The following is a 17480-nucleotide window of genomic DNA, read 5'->3' on the forward strand; positions in this document are numbered from 1 at the left end:
GGAGATTTTTGATTTTGCATTAAAGGCAATTCATCCTCAGGTGGGATTAATATTCTGATTCTTTTACAGTTGAGACTAATGATTGTCAAACATTGATGGTAATTTTTTTTTAAATAGATTGATCTGAAGAGATATGCGGTGCCCTTAGGTAAGAGTCTATATTTATTTATTTTTTAAAGATTTTATTTATTTATTTTTAGAAAGAGGGGAAGGGAGGGAGAAACACCAATGTGTCCTTGCCTCTCGTACACCCCCCCAGTGGGACCTGGCCTGCAACCCAGGCATGTGCCCTGACTGGGAATCCAACCAGTGACCCTTTGGTTTGCAGGCTGGCACTCAACCCACTGAGCCACACCAGCCAGGGCAAATTCTATATTTAATAAGGTAGAATATTTCAGGTTATTAAATGAATGCCTTTGGTAAACTTTTACTTAAACTACAAATGAAAGTAAATGAGGCTCTAGGGCTGATGCCTGGATGGCTTGACTCTCAGGCCGACGTGAAATAAAGCTGTTGATTTAACAAAAAGAAAGAAAGAAAAGAAAGAGTGATAACATCTGTGATATTTCACATGAAACTATTTACAGAGAGGTTTTTAAGACTTTGTTTTTAGTGCACAAATTTTAGTTGAGATAGATCTAGATTTCATGATTTTAAAAAAAGTTACTTTAGAGTATATTTTAGGGGATCCAGGTGGCTTACTCCTGTTTCTGACCTTTGTTTTGGGGATTATTGGCCAAATCATGAGCCTATTAATTCAAATGGAGGATGGAGGCAGGATCCCTAGGTCATTATAGTGTAGTGATACTGGATCTTCATGAACACAGTTAATTTTGACATATACTGAAGCTTAGTTAAGTTCTTTATTGTGCCTTTTGTGGTCCTATTTTAAATAAAATGATTTTTGTATTTGCAGCTGGCTTATGCTTATTTACCCTGCATGCATCTCAATTTAGCACCTGCCTTTTGGACAACTATGTTTCTATATTTGAAGTACTGTCAAAGTGGTGTAGCCATACAAACATTGAATTGAAAAAAGCTGCACATTCAGCTCTGGAATCTTTTTGAAACAGGTACTAAAATGTAACATTTAAAAAATTTTTTATGCGAAAAATTAAATTCCAGTCTTGTACATGCACATTTGATAAATAAATACAAGTTTATTCATTAGCTTTGTAGTATTTTAACAAAAAAAGCTTGGTTATTGATGAACAACATAAATAACATCAGGACTGAAAGAAAGATAGGAAGATACCAGATCTGATCCATACCTCAGAGCCCAGATTCTTCAAAAGTGGCAATGAGGAGCAAGAAGGAAACAATGGCTCTGATGTCAGGACTTCTTTGAGCCTGGGGAGCCAAGTGGGGTTGAGGAAACACATCTCCTGGGAGATGAGGGTCAGCTATCATGTTAGGAGAAGTTGCTTGTGTTTCTGTTACACTAAGAACAAGGAGACCCCATTTACTTTTGGGTATTTTTCATCTGGATAGAATGTGGTTGCAGAATTTGAGCCTTCAAGTTTGGAAACGTGTCTCAGTTGGCTAAGGAGAATGTGCTTGTGACTGTGGTTCTGAACATCTAAAGGTGTCTGGAAATACCTGCTGTTCAGGCTGTGTTATGAAATTAAACTTCTTAGGTTGGCTTTAAAGGAAAATATTAAAAAGTCACAATAAAACTTTTTTTTGGATCACTGTTTAAGTGGTAGTTAAATTCATAAGCTAATTAATGAAAAATAATTTGAACTATGGCACAGATAGTATTCCATTCTAGGGACATATCATGGTTTATAGACATTTGATGGTTTCCAGTTTGGGGCTATTTGAAATAAAATCGCTAAGAACATTTGTGATCAATTATTTTTGTGGACATATATTTTCATTTCTCTGGAGTAAAAATCTAGAAGTGGAATTGTTGTGTCACATGGTAAGTATATATTAAACTTTATAAGAAACTACTGAACTCTTCTTCAGGTGGGTTGCTTCATTTTACCTTCCAACCAACGATGCTTGACACAGTCATTCCCACATTCTTATCAACATCTGGTTCTATTGGTAGTTTTTAGTCCTTTTTATGGGTTTAAATGTTAACCAAATATGGCTTTAACAGTTGTGGTGACAGTTGATAATGATCTTTTTTTGCTGTGGTTATTAGCCATACTTGCATCTTGCTTTGTGAACTATTCATTCAGATATTTTGCTCATCTTAAAATTTGGTTGTATGTATTTTTATTAATGAATTCTAATAGTGCTCTACATAATTTGAATATAAGTCCTTTTCTGAAAATATTGCAAATAGGTTTTCTTCTGGCTTGCCTTTTTATTTTCTTAAAAAAATTTTTTATTGAGGTATATTGGTTAAGAACATTTTGTAAATTTCAGATGTATACCATTATAATTTGATATCTGTGTATTCTCTTGTGTGCTCACCACCAAAAGTCTAATTTCCATTCCCTAGCATATGAACACGAATATAAGATCCCCTTTACCCATTTCACCCTCCTCCTAATCCTCTTCCTCTGTGGTAACACCCCAGAGGTGTTATTCTGTTGTCAGTATTTCAGTTTTTGTTTGTTTTAATTTCACATATGAGTGAAATCATTGTTTTTTGTTCTTTTCTCTTTGACTTATTTCACTTAGCATAATACCTTCAGGATCTATCCATTTTGTCACAAGTGGCAAGATTTCATTTTTTATGGCAGAGTAGTATTTCATTGTATATAAATATACCACACCTTTTCCCATTTATCTGTCAGTGGACCCCTAGATTGTTTTCATAACTGGGCTATTGTGAATAGTGCTGTAATGAACATGGGGTGCATGTATCTTTTCAAATGGGAGTTTTCATATTTGACAGATAAATATGTAGAAGAGGAATTGAAGAATCATATGGTAATTCTATTCCTAATTTTTTGAGGAACCTTCATATTGTTTTCTACAGTGGCTGTTACCAGTTTACATTCCTACCATCAGTGTACGAGTGTCCCCCCTTTCTCTATATCCCCTCCAACATCTGTTGTTTGTCTTTTTGATAATAGCCATTCTGGCAGGTGTGAGATGTCATCTCATTGTGGTTTTGATTTTTATTTCCCAGATAACAGATGATATTGAACATCTTTTCATATGGTTGTTGTCTTTCTTAGAAAAATGTCTATTTAGATCCTCTGCCTTTTTTTAAATAGGGTTGTTAGTTTCATTGTTGAGTTGTATTAGTTCTTTATATATTTTGGATATTAACTCCTCATGAGAAATATCATTTGCAAATATATTCTCCCATTGGTTTGGTTGCATTTTTGTTTTGCTGATGGTTTTTGTTGCTGTGCGGAAGCTTTCTAGTTTGATGTAATCCCACTTGTTTAATTTGTATTCTCTTGCCTTTGGAGCCAAAGTCACAAAAACCCCACTGAGACTGATGTCCAAAGTTTAGTACCTATGTTTTCTATGTGTCTTATTGTTTCAGGTCTTACATTCAAGTCTTTAGTTCATTTTGAGTCAATTTTTTCTGCATGGTTAGTAACCTGCCTTAGTTTTATTGTTTTGCATGTATCTGTCTAGTTATCTCAACTCTGCTTATTGAAGAGACTCTGTTGTATGTTTTTGACTCCTTCATCATAGATTAGTTGCCCATATATGCCATATGTGTGTAGGTTTATTTCTGGGATCTCAATTTTGTTCCATTGGTCTGTGTAGCTTTCTTTCTGCAAATACCATACTGTTTTGATTACTTTATCTTTGTAGTATACTTTGAAGTCAGGGAGTGTAGTACCTCTATTGTTTTTTTTTCTAAGGATTGCTTTGGCTATTCAGATTCTTTTTTTGTTTCCATTCAAATTTTAGATTTTTTGTTCTACTTCTGTGAATAATGTCATTGGGATTTTGATAAGAATTGCATTGAATCTGTAGATGGCTTTATGAAATATGGGGCATTTTAACAATGTTAATTCTTCCAGTCGGTGAACATGGAGTGTCTTTCCATTTCTTTGTGAATTCTCCCATTTTCAACAGTGTCTTGTAGTTTTCAATATACACGTCTTTCACCTTTGTTTATTCCTAGGAATTTTATATTTTTGTTCCAATTGTAAATGGAAAGTGTTTTTCATTTCTCTGTTTAATAGTTCATTGTTAGTATATAGAAACACAGCATATTTTTGTATATTAGTGTTGTGTTTACTGCATTTATTACTTCTAAGTTTTTTTGGTCGAGTGTTTTGGGGTATTATAAAGAAAACCCTTAATTTCATATAGCAAGTTACATATCTACTAAATTTATATATAGTACACTTGTGTCATCTGTAAATAGTAACAGTTTTACTTCTCTCTTTCCAATTTGTATACCTTTTATTTCTTGTCCTGGCTAAGACTTCAAGTAGTCTTAAAACTATGGACTTTTATCCAGCTATGTTGAATAAAAGTGGCAAGAATTTGCATCCTTTTCTTTCTTCTCATCTTAGAGAAAAAGCTTTCAATTTTTCACTATTGGGTATAATGTTAGCTGTGAGTTTGTCATATATAGTCTTTTTTATGTTATGTTGAACTACATTCCTTTTATACCCACTTAATTGAGAGGTGGGTTTTTTTAAATCAAACATGGATGTTGTAGCTTGTCAAATGGGTGTTGTAAATGCATCTATATTGAGCCAATCATAAGGTATTCATTTTGTTAATGTGGTGTATCATATTGATTTGTAGATGATGAGCCATTCTGTATCCCTGGAATGAATCCCACTTGATTGTGGTGTATGATCCTATTAATGTAGTGTTGTATTTGATTTGCTAGTATTTTATTGAGGATTTCTGCATCTGTGCTCATCAGAGATATTGGCCTGCAATTACTTTATTCGTGTTGACCTTGCCTGGTTTTAGTAATAGGGTAATATTGCCTCATGAAAAGAGGAAGCATTTTCTCCTCTTCAGTGTTTTAGAACCGTTTGAGAAGGATAGGTATTAAATCATCTTTGAATTTTTTTGGTGGAATTTACCAGTGAGGCTATCTGGTTCTGGACTTTAGTTCTTTAGGAGCTTTTAGATTATTATTTAAATTGCCTTACTAGCGATCAGTTTATTCAGATTATTTATTTCTTCATGATTCAGTCTAGGAAGGTTGTATGATTCTAAGAATTTGTGTATTTCTTCTAGGTTGTTTAATTTGGTGACATATAGCATTTTATAGCATTCTTTTGTGGTGCTTTGTCTTTTTGTGGTTCTTCAACTGAAACTTTGCTCTCATTTCTAATTTTATTTATTTGAGTGTCTTTTTCCTTTAGTGAATGTAGCTAAGGATTTGTCGATGTTTATTTTTGCAAAGACCCATCTCTTGGTTTCATTAATCTTTTCCATTGTCTTTTCAGTTTCTATTTTATTTATTTCCACCTTGATTTTTATTTCTTTTTCTTTTTCTTTTTAGTTATTTCCACCTTATTTTTATTTCTTTTATTGACATTGAATTTCATTTGTTCACCTTTTTCTAAGTCTGTAAGCTACAGTGTTAAATTGGTTGAGATTTTTCTTATTTCTTGAGGTAGGCCTGTGTTGCTGTAAATTTCTCTCTTACCACTTTACTGTATCCCAAAGATTTGAGTATGCCATATCTTTGTTTTCATTTGTATCTGTGTCTTCATTTCTTTTTTTATTTCTTTATTGACCCAATAGTTGTTCAGTAGCATGTTGTTTAATGACCTATTTGTGATTTTTAAATCTTCTTACGGTTGACTTCCCATTTCATACCATTGTGGTCAAAAAAGATACTTGATATGATTTCAGTCTTAAATTTGTTGAGACTGTTGTGCCCCAACATATGGGCTGTCATTACATTGTTCCATGTGAGCTTGAGAACAATGTGTATTTTATTGTTCTAGAATGGACATTTTGTACATACTTATTAAGTCCATCCACTTTACAGTGTAATTTAATGCTGATATTTCTTTAATTGACTTTCTGTTTGGATGATCTATCTATTGGTGCAAGTGGGGTATTAAAATCTTCCATTATTATGTTACTGTTTTTCTTCCTTTAGGTCTGTTAATAATGTTATATTTTTGTGCTTCTATGTTGGGAGTGTATATGTTAGTAAATGTTACATCATCTTGATGGATTGTCTACTTTTCATTTTTAAATGTTCATCTTTTTCTATTTTTACCACTTTTTATCTTGAAATCATTTTATCTAAGTATAGCTATCCCCACATTTCTCTGACTGCTATTTGCTTGGAGTATTCATCTTCCACCCCTTCACTTCCAGCCTGCTTATCTTTGGAGCTGAGATGGGTCTCTTGAAGGCAGCATATAGTTGAGTCTTATTTTTAAAATCCATGCAATTACTTTTCACCTTTTAATTGGTGAATTCAGTCAATTTAAATTTAGGGTGATTATTGATATATGAAGACTTACTACTGCCATTTTATATTTTGTTTTCTGATTGCTTCATATCTCCATTGTTTCTTTTGTGTTTCTGTGTTCTGTTTTAGTTTCATGGTTTTCTATAATGTTTTTCTTCATTTCCTCCTTTTTAGTGTTTTATGTCTAAATTCTGCATTATTGTTTTGTGATTACCATAAGGTTTCTTCCCCCCCATTTTATTTATTTAGTTATTATATTTTATTGATTATGCTGTTACAGTTGTCCCAGTTTTTCCCCTTTGCACCCCCTCCCACTCCCTCAGTCAATCTCCCCACTATTGTTCATGTCCATGGGTCATGTGTATAAGTTCTTTGGCTACTCCATTTCCTGTGCTGTACTTTACATCCCCATGGCTATTCTGTAACCACCAATTTGTACTTCTTAATACCCCCACCTTTCATCCATTCCCCCACAATCAGCTCCCCTCTGACAGTCATCAAAGCGCTCTCTATATCCATGATTCTGTCCCTGTTCTTCTTGTTTGGTTGGTTTGTTTTAGATTCAATTATTGATAGACATGTATTTATTGCCATTTTATTCTTCATCTGAGGCCTGTCCAAAAGATATCCAGCCATGTAATATGAAAAATGAAAACATTTATTGAAGAAGATACAAGATACAAAAAACATTGTACATAGGACAGTGATGCCTCAGTCCCCTTCAAAGTAGGCACCTTGGGACCTCACACAGTTCTCCCGGTTGCCATCAGGTGCCTTGTCATATCTTTCTGAATCTCATCCCTTTCAAAGATGATTTTAGTTTTGGGAAAAGCCAGAGGTCACAGGGTGCCAAATCTGGGCTGTAGGGGGGTTGACTCATCTGGCGATTTGATGTTTCACAAAAAACTCTGCATGTGATGATGGCATGAGTGGATGCGTTGTTGTGATGGAGCTGCCGGTCACCAGTTGCCCATAGCTGTGGCCTTCTGATTCATCTGAATAGTTTCTGTGGAGGAATATTCAAGCTTAACACAAAATTTTGTGCAAATTCATTGCTTTCCTACTTCAGTCATTTTGAATGTGATGGCTACACAATACACATGCTCACTCAGTGGTGTCTACTGCCCTCATTGACTAGTACAGTGAAGTCGTCACTGTTCACATACGCATAGTCCAGTCCACTCTACTTGTAGCTTGGCTGCCAGATTACATCAATGTTGCACAAACCTTTCTTGTTACAATAACAATGATTGGACTTTTTCCAGACAGACCTCATAGTTTTGATCTTTTTCTTTAAAAAGTCCCTTTAGCATTTCATGTAATAATGGTTGGATGATGATGAACTCCTTTAGTTTTTTCTTATCTGGGAAAAAAATTATCTAGAAGTTCTTTAGCTATAGAATGTTTGATTTTTATTTATAGTTTCAATGACTTTAATAAAGTTCAACTTCTGTTCATTTATTTTATTCCTGAGCTTATGAACTGCCTTTCTGAGTGTTCTCATATGTCATTGAGTTTCTTCAAGATTGCTATTTTGAATTCTCTTATCATTTAGAACACAATCTTCCATGACTTTGAGTTTGGTTTCTGAAGAATTTCATTTTTTTTCCCTCTGGTTACCTTGGTTGTTCATGGTGCTTAATGGTTTGTTCTTCTGCCAGCACATTAGCAGTAGTGAACACTTATTTAGGTACAATTTTGATTTTGAAAATTCAATATATTAGTAATATAGGTCTTTCTTTTGTTTTCCAGTAGAGAGTGCAATAATGCAAGTTTTTTTTTTTTCGCTGAGCTGCTTGTGCCTCCCAGCTCTCATAGGGGGGACATTGCTGTGACTGTAGTAGTTGTTGCCTGGGTGACTGGTGTGGTGGGTGCCCTCACTGTATTCAGGTCACCTGTGTCTCAAGGAACCACCATCAAGTGCAGGGATGTGGCAAGTGAGGGGGGACTCTGTTCATGAACTAATCATGCCTGGTTAGCTGGTTCCTTCTGGCAGCTAGCACTGTTGCACTGTGTGTGGGAGGCTAGAGACGTGTCTCTGCTGCTGCTACCAGTCCTTCTGGTAGTGGAAGCATCACTGAACTTGGAATAGGGAGCCAGATTCTCGGTGCCAACATTGCTGCTGCCTCTCTTACCCTCCATCGAAGTCCTTCTTATGAGGGTCCAGACCCTGTCTCCTCCTCCACTCCTCTGTTCCCAATGAGCTACAGGTTCAAACATGGTGTCCAGATAATTGCAAATATGGATGTCATCCCTGTCCTTCTTTAGCCTGTGTCCTGTACATGTTAAAATATGTCCACCTTCTGATGTACTCATGTGTGGATCTCTTAGATGATCTAATGTGTTGAGCAGAGGGATGTTTGTTGGATTATAGATGCTTGACTAGTTGTGGATTTAAGAAGAGGTAAAAAGAGGTGGTCTTCCACTGCCATGGTGCTTGCCTTTTCATTTTCTTAATAGTATCTTCCAAAGAACAGAAGTTTAAAAAGTTTGATTAAGTATACTTTACCAATTTTCCAGCTAGTTCCTCCTTTCTATACCCTGTGTAAGAAATATTTGTTTATCCCATGGGTGCACACAGATTTTCTTTTTTTTTCCTTCAAGGAGTTTTATAGTTTATAGTTTTCAGCATTTACATTTAGGTCTGTAATCTATTTTGAATCATTTTTGTGTATGGTGTAGAGTAATGTTTGGAGTTTTTTTCCCCCTCACTTTTTTGGTTAGAGCACCACTTGCTGAGAATACTCTTTCTCCTCATTGACTTACCTTGGTACTTTTGTTAAAAACCAGTAGAACCAAGATGGATGGGTTTAGTTGCGTACTTTGTTTTGTTCCATTTTATCTTTTTGTCTATCCTTACGTCTACTTCCTCACTGTCTTGATTACTCTGTATATTAAGTCTTGAAATAAGTTACTGGATGTCTTCCAACCTCTTTTTTTTCTTTTCCATTATTGTTTTTACTATTATGTGACCTGAATTTTAAAATGTAAACATTACTCTTGTAGGAAAGAAATTTGTATTTTTCATGTAATACCTATATACAAAGAATTTTTTTAAAAGAGATAATTTTTTAAAAGATTTTATGTATTTATTTTTACAGAGAGGGGAAGGGAGGGAGAAAGAGAGGGAGACAAACAGTGATGTGTGAGAGAAACATCGACTGGTTAGTTGTCTCTCGCACACCCCCAACTGGGGACCTGGCCCTCAACCCAGGCATGTGTCCTGACTGGGAATTGAACTGGTGACCCTTTGGTTCCCAGGCTGGCACCCAGTCCATTGAGCCACACCAGCCAAGGCCAAAGTTTTTATGAAAAACACTGCAGGTTAGTTGTCTATACTTCAAAAAATATAGAAAGGTACAAAGACGGCTATTAAAATCTTCTGAAAACTTAGCACCAAGAGAAAAAAATCACTATTTTTGTGGTGATACTTTTAGATCTCCCCCTCCCTTCCTCTGTCCCTCCGTCTATTTTATTCTCCTTTTGTTCTTGTGTCCATACAAGAAAGGAATGAGGCCAGAGGAAGAGAGATATCTTGATATAGAGGCACATTACTTACAATTTTTGTAGCCTTAAGACTTAGCTGTGTTGAATGTTTTTCTGATAGCACACTGAAGTCTGCATGATTAATTTTAATGGCAAGATAGTTGATATATATCATTATTACAAGCCATAATATTTAAACCTCTTTTCTACTATTATATAATTGTTTCCAAGTTTTTTGCTACTATAAACAAAACATTTGGATAAAAATACATTAAAAGGATGTTTGTTGAAAGTACAAAAATAAAAAAATGAGGAATGTTTTAAATTAAAAAACATTATAGTATATTCATAAAATAAAAAACTATTCTATGATTACGTAGGTGATGTTTGTTTACTTTTTGAGGAAGATGTTCATGATATGTTTATGGAAAAAGAAATTATGAAGCAGTATGTATGGTATCCTTTTCTTCTAAAATAAATAGGGAGAAAAGTGTCTAGAAGAACATGTGTTAAAGACCTGTTGGACTTTGTGTGAGGTTGAAGCATGGAGATGAAAGGTGTCTTTTCTGTGCCTTTGATAGTTGTCTAGGTTCTTTTTATCCTAGTCATGAGAGTCTCTTTGTGCTGAAACTGGGAATGCTTTTTGAATGCTTATGTTCTTGCATTTAGGCTGTTGTTTGGTAGATAGTGATCTATCTACTTGCTTCTATAAGTACCTTTTTTCTTTCCTCACCTAATTTAAGCCTTGTAGTCTGTGGCTTTTTTAAAATGAGATGATTTGTCTTTCTGAATTTTAGTGCTGAACTTACTTTGTGCTGCTAATGAGGCTCCCAGTCTGTTGATGACTTAATCTGCTGGCCACTTGGCTTGCATACCTAGGTGTTACCCTATAAGTCACAGGTGAGCTCTCAGGTGATTCAGGTGATGAGCTTCATCAGGGAGCTTAATTGAAAACCTTTTTCTTCTGGCCAAGATGGAGGCATAGGTGGATATACATTGCCTCCTTGGATAACTAAAAGAAGGACAACAGCAAATTTTAAAACAAAAAATAACCAGAACCGCCAGAAAATTGAACTGTATGGAAGTCTGACAACCAAGGAGTTAAAGAAGAAACATTCATGCAGACAGGTAGGAGGGGCGGAGAGGGGCAGCCTGGCAGAGAGGACTCACAGCAAGGCAGCTACTGGAAGACGAGTGGGCAAACTGGCAATGGCTGGTAGACTGGGTGGTCCCATATTTGTGTGTGGACAAACTGGAAGGAACAACTGGGGAGTGAGACAGCTGCAAACCAAGGATTCCAGTGCGGGGAAATAAAGCCTCAAAACTTCTGACTGAAAAAACCTGTGGGGGTTGACTTGGTGGGAGAAATTCCCAGTGTCACAGAAGAGTTCATTGGAGAGACCCACAGGGTCTTAGAACGTAACAAACCCACCCACCTGGGAATCAGCACCAGAAGGGCCCAGTTGGCTTGCAGGTAGTGGCGGCAGAGACCTGAATATGTGGCATTGTTCCCTCTCTGACTCCTTCCTCACAAACAGCGTCACAACACAGCAAAGTGGGTTGCCCTGCCTAGGCAAATACCTAAGGCTCTGCTCCTTACTACATAACAGGCCCACTGAGACAAATATGGCCCAAATGACCAAAGAGATAAAGCTCCAAAAAGAGAACTAAGCAATGAAGAGAGACAGCCCATCAGATGCAGAGTTCAAAACACTGGTAATCAGGATGCTCATATAAATGCTTGAGTATGGTCCCAAAACAGAGGAAAAAGTGAAGGCTGTGAAAGGAAAATGTATAGAGAACCAACAGTGAAGGGGAGGAAATGGGGACAAAGATGAATGATCTGGACCAGAAGGAAAATAAATATTCAATCAGAAAAGAATGAAGAAACAAGAATTCAAAAATATAAGTTGAGGCTTAGGAACCTCCGGGACAACTTTCAATGTTCCAACATCTGAATTATAGGGATACCAGAAAGAGAAGAGGAAGAGCAAGAAATTGAAAACTTATTTGAAAAAATAATGGAGAAGTTCTCTGATCTGGCAAAGGAAATAAACTTCTAGGAAGTCCAGGAAGCTCAGAGAGTCCCAAAGAAGTTGGACCCAAGGAAGGACACACCAAGGCACATCATAATTAGATTACCCAAGATGAAAGATAAGGAGAGATTCTTAAAAGGAGCAAGAGAAAAAGAGAGAGTTACCCACAAGGGAATTCTCATAGACTCTCATCTGATTTCTCCAAAGAAATCTTGCAGGCAAGAAGGGGCTGAAAAGAAATAATTGGAGTCATGAAAGGCAAGGACCTACATCCAAGATTACTCTATCCAGTAAAGCTATCATTCAGAAGGGAAAGGCAGATAAAGTACTTCCCAGATAAGGTCAAGTTAAAGGAGTTCATCATTACCAAGCCTTTACTATATGAAATGTTAAAGGGACTTACCTAAGAAAAAGATGATCAAAACTCTGAACAGTAAAATGACCACAAGTGCACTAGTATCAACAACTGAACAAAAACAAACAAACAAAGCAAACAACTAGAGCAGAAACAATCACAGAAATGAAGATCACATGAACAGTTATCAGCAGGGAGGGGGTGAGGAGAGAATGGGGGAAAGGTACAGGGAATAAGAAACATAACTGGTAGGTACAAAATAGACAGGGGGAGGTTAAGAATAGTACAGGAAGTGGAGAAGCCAAAGAACTTACATGTAAGACCTACGGACCTTGAACTAAGGTGGGGGATTGCTGGTCGGAGGGGGTACAGGGTGGGAGAGAATAAAGGGGAGAAGAAAATGAGACAACTACAACAGCACAATCCGTAAAATATATTAAAAAATAAAAAGATAATAATATAGAGACCAAAAGAAAAAGAAAACCTTTTTTTCTCCTTTTTTTCTTATATCTTCCAGCATTTCTCTGGTCTTCTCTAGGAAAAATGCATGACATATAATAACGCTTTATTTAAGGGATGTCTTTCCTGAACTTGGTGGAGACTATGTAGGTTGAATCAGTGGTTCTTTGTGAATAAAAGTACTTGTATGAAACTATAAAACACATTAATGCTATCTAATTAAACAGTTCTAGCCTTTCTTGTTTATCTAGATTGTCTTGCTTTGACATTATGTCTTTTTAAAAATTTAATATTATGCAATTGCAGGTTTCTTTTTTGGTGGCAAAAGATGCAGAAATGCATAAGAGTAAGCTTCAGTACTTTATGGAGCAATTCTATGGAATCATCAGGAACATGGATTCAAACAGCAAGGATTTATCTATTGCGATCCGTGGATATGGACTTTTTGCAGGAGTATGATTCATTAATTTTCTCTTAACTGTTTAGTTTTATTTGAGAGTTTAAAGGAATATAATTTATTGCATCTTTAAAGTATCTCACACCTGTGACAATATCATCGTTACTTTACTGTTAAGTTGTTTAGTGCCTACTAATGTACTAGGATTCTGTATATCTATTATCTCTAATCCTTGTAAATCCCCTCCAGGCATTTAGGGTTATTATTTCACTTTACAGATGAGGAATCTGACACCTAGAAAAATTGAGTGACTTGTTAAAGGACACAGTTGATAATAGACAGAACCAAGACATAAATTCGGGTGTGAAAACTAGAAACACCATGCTGTCTTCCACTATGCTGTATTGCCTCATTTATGAAGTAATATTGTAGTTGATGGTATTCAACATCTTAAAAAGAAAAATTCTAGTGACAGAAAGAGATATATTTATGAATAGTGAGAATACTCAGTTATTTCCCTCTTAGTGGGTCTCTTCTATTTTATGGAGAAAATCACTTGCTACTTCTCTTTCTACAAATTTATCCTTTCAGTGTCTATTCCCTTGTTTCAGAGAATGATAGCTCATCTTTCTAGCCTTCCCTATCACTATTCATTTTATGCCTCATACTTCCTCATTTTCTTCCATTTGTTTCTGTTGTCTCCTTTAAATATACTTAGAGCAGAAGAAATAATATGTAAGAAGGTTCAGAGGTAAACGAGACCATAGAATTTTCAATTTCATACACTATAGTCTAACCAACTTCAACGTGTTCACCATAGTTAGATATGTTCACAGTGTAGGTAGACCATGATAGACAAAGGAAGGCAGGAGAGAGGACTCTAAAAACTAGTCAGATCCTCAAGGAGGCTAAACTAAATCTGAAATCTAAGGAAGCCTTTGGGAAATTTGAAGCTGGGTAGTAGCATTATCAGATTTGTGAATTCTAAAGATGGCTCATAGTGTTCAGTGTGGTATAGCAGTGTATTCCAACTTTGAATTTAGTTCTTAGCCTCTCCTTCTGGGTGACTAGCCTCAGGGGGTCAAGGACTGCATCTTATTTGCCTTTAATACTGACTATCTAAACAGTACCTAGAATATAGTTGAAATCTGTAGATGTTTTGTATATGAATAAATATTTAGAATGTTTATTTTAAAAAGCATTTTTTAAAAAACATTGTTTTAAAAAGCATTTTTTATAAGATATACTGTATTTTATATCTATATTCTCCATTAAAAACCGTTTTATTATTTAGTTTATAATCATGGCTTAATAAGACACCTTCAATGTTATTTTGACATTCATAAGATTGATAAAAATTTATATTTACCCTTCCGAAAGTCTTGCAAAGTTATCAATGCAAAAGATGTAGACTTCATGTATGTTGAGCTCATTCAACGCTGCAAGCAGCTCTTCCTCACCCAGATGGACACTATTGATGACCATGTTTACCAGATGCCAAGCTTCCTCCAGTCGATTGCAAGTGTCTTACTTCACCTTGATGCAGTAAGTGGAATAATTAATTAAACTGAGCATTAATCTCAGCTTTCAAATAATGTGATGGAGTTGTGTGAATTGTACACACTCAGCAAAGACCCTGTTATGATTAAGGTGACATTTTTTAAAACATTTTATTTATTTATTTTTAGTGAGAGAAAAAGAGGAGAAGAGAGGGAGAGAAACATCAGTGTATGGCTGCCTCTCATGTGCCCCCTACTGAGGACCTGGCGCCTGCAACTGATGCATGTGCCCCATCTGGGAACTGAACCGGTGACCCTTTGGTCTGCAGGCCAGTGCTCAATCCACTGAACCACTCTAGCCAGGGCTAAGGTGATATTTTTAATTAGTATTTTGTGTCACTAGAATTTATAGTCATAAAACTACTTTTTGTTCATTTGTTTCTAAAAGGTTAAGATTGCTGCTTGGGATAGAATTTCATCCTATCATTCAGAAGGTTTTTCTGTGATTTTAAAAAATGTAATCACAGTTATAAATGTTAAATTTATGCCCTGCCTAGGTAGCTCAGTTGGTTAGAGTGTTGTCCTGATATACCAAGTTTGTGGCTTCAATCCCCAGTCAGAGCACATACAAGAATCAACCAATGAATGCAGCCTTAAGTGGAGCAACAAATTGATGTTTCTCTCTCTCTGCTTTTCTATTTCAAATCTGTAAAGTTTTTAAAAATTGTATTAGTAGATGGAGATAAGTAAAGTTTTTCATTTATCTAATATGTATCTAATTAAGTTGTAATTACTTTGAATATTTATATTATTCCCATATTTATTTATTCCCTCCCCTAACTTTTAGTTTGCTCTCCATTTCTGGTAGGTTCCTGCGGTGTATACTTCAGTTCTGGAACATCTCATAGTGGTACAGATAGACAGCTTCCCACAGTATAGTCCAAAAATGCAGTTGGTATGTTGTAGAGCCATAGTGAAAGTTTTCCTAGCCCTAGCAGAAAAAGGACCAGTTCTCTGGAATTGCATTAGTACTGTAGGTAAGTTTGGAATTCTTTTTTGTTTCTATGATAATGAATAATGAACACTTCACATGTTATATGATATAGATAAAGAGCATCTGGTTGCCAAATTCTTTTGTATCTTTTGATACTTTGGTGTACCAAAATCTTCTGTTTAAAAATTTTTTTTAATTTTCCTTGTGCTTCTGAATCTTTATAGTCCCACATCTAAAATTAAAGATTTTAACAAACTATAGAGAAAAAATTGAGAAGTAAAGTTATATTCAAAAAATAATAGCTGTCATTTTTTGTTGGGTGTTTGTTTATATTTTTCATTGTTTACTTCATTTTCGTTTTCATTTCCTTTTTTCAGTGCATCAGAGTTTAATCAGAATATGTTCTAAACCAGTGATCCTTCAGAAGGTAAATTCTTCATCTAATTTTTTTTTTTAAATTTTAATCATTGTTCAAGTACAGTTTTCTTAATCTAATGTTTTGAAAATTAGTTCTTTGTCACTGAAAGTTAGAAATATTACTGTGGTTTGAAGTCTGTTAATATATAAAAGTAGCCCTTTTAGCTAGTAGCCATGGTTTACATTTTGAAAAGTGTAGGATGTAATCCTTCTATATTTTTACAGGTGAATGAACTCCTAAGTTATGAAACATCCTTAAACATAAATTTCATGTTATATACACATTTTTATAAGAAAGAAATATTTTCTCTCTCTTGAAATTCTAGGACATTATATTGTACTTAGGCATGTTATGGGAGGCGTATCTTAGTTACTTGAAATTATAGGAAATAGAATAAACATAACTTCTTTTCAGCTTCCTTTTTTATTATGCTTATATAATCTACTTCAATCAAATTATAGTCTCTTACTGGTAGCTGTTTTAGCTTAGAAAATTCTGGAAATAAAGTTCTGGCAGCAGAGTTTATTTTGTTGAATTCATTAGTAAATATTGGGATGATGTCTTCTTGCCCAGGGTGCTGAGTCTGAATTGGAAGACTTTCGTGCATCAGGAGAAGTTAGAACTGGCAAATGGAAAGTGCCCACATACAAAGACTATTTGGATCTGTTTAGAAATCTTCTAAGCTGTGACCAGATGATGGTAAAATGACAATTTTAAAGCCATAAAATACCCTTCTTCCTCTTTATCAATCTGCATAGTTTATGTACTTAAGACTTACTTATTTTGGAATTATATTTGACTTTTAATAGTTTATTTTTAAAGTTTTTCTTTTAATAGATCCAATGAATAATATAACAATGTCATCATTATGGAAGAGCTATTCTTTTTTTGTTAAAGATGGAGATATAAATCCAATTTAATTTGTATGGAGGAAATTGGTGTATGGCTATTATGTATGTAATAAATAATATATAAATATATTGAAGCCAGGCTTGGGCACCATTTTCATATAAACTGACAAAGCCTTTAATAGAGTAGGAAAAGCAATTTTTGTCAGTAGATGGTTCCTATCTGGTGAAAAACATTAGGGATTTTTAATTGTTTTTTTACTGAGGTAAAATAGCAGTGTTACTAATTTTACCTATATAAGGTAAAACATTCCTTTCTTATATGATATAGATAGCCCTATATTTTGAGGTTAAGTTCCATAGAATATTTGACTGAGTAAAGGCAAAGTAATTGGCTTATATTTTTGGAATGGTAGAGTAGTTTCACTTTTAAGGAAATGATAGATTATATTTTTAAATCCATTTTGAGGATATATATTATTTATCGACGTGTGTATGTGCCTATATGTACATACACATGTACATGTCTGTGCATTTGCACATACACACGGTGTGTGTGTATAGTATACATGTGTATACACACAAAACCAAATGAATTGAGGCAAATGATTTAATAAGGATTGGCCTAAATCTTCTCATTTACTGCCTATCCTTATT

At 35.0% G+C, this 17480-nt stretch overlaps 1 protein-coding gene across 1 annotated transcript in view; it reads left to right on the forward strand.

Annotated features, from left to right (window-relative positions):
- The first annotated feature begins 937 nt into the window (after window positions 1-937).
- The window catches only part of LOC114501989 (DNA-dependent protein kinase catalytic subunit), a 189287-nt gene continuing 172744 nt past the window's right edge, over window positions 938-17480 (forward strand). The window contains exons 1-6 of the mRNA XM_036031017.1: window positions 938-1073; window positions 12974-13120; window positions 14445-14609; window positions 15432-15600; window positions 15935-15984; window positions 16549-16674. Coding sequence (XP_035886910.1) covers window positions 13004-13120; window positions 14445-14609; window positions 15432-15600; window positions 15935-15984; window positions 16549-16674 — 627 coding nt within the window. The 5' untranslated portion in view covers window positions 938-1073; window positions 12974-13003. The remainder of the gene's footprint in view (window positions 1074-12973; window positions 13121-14444; window positions 14610-15431; window positions 15601-15934; window positions 15985-16548; window positions 16675-17480) is intronic.

The sequence above is a fragment of the Phyllostomus discolor genome, chromosome 7 (assembly GCF_004126475.2).
Source record: "Phyllostomus discolor isolate MPI-MPIP mPhyDis1 chromosome 7, mPhyDis1.pri.v3, whole genome shotgun sequence".
Lineage (NCBI taxonomy): Eukaryota > Metazoa > Chordata > Mammalia > Chiroptera > Phyllostomidae > Phyllostomus > Phyllostomus discolor.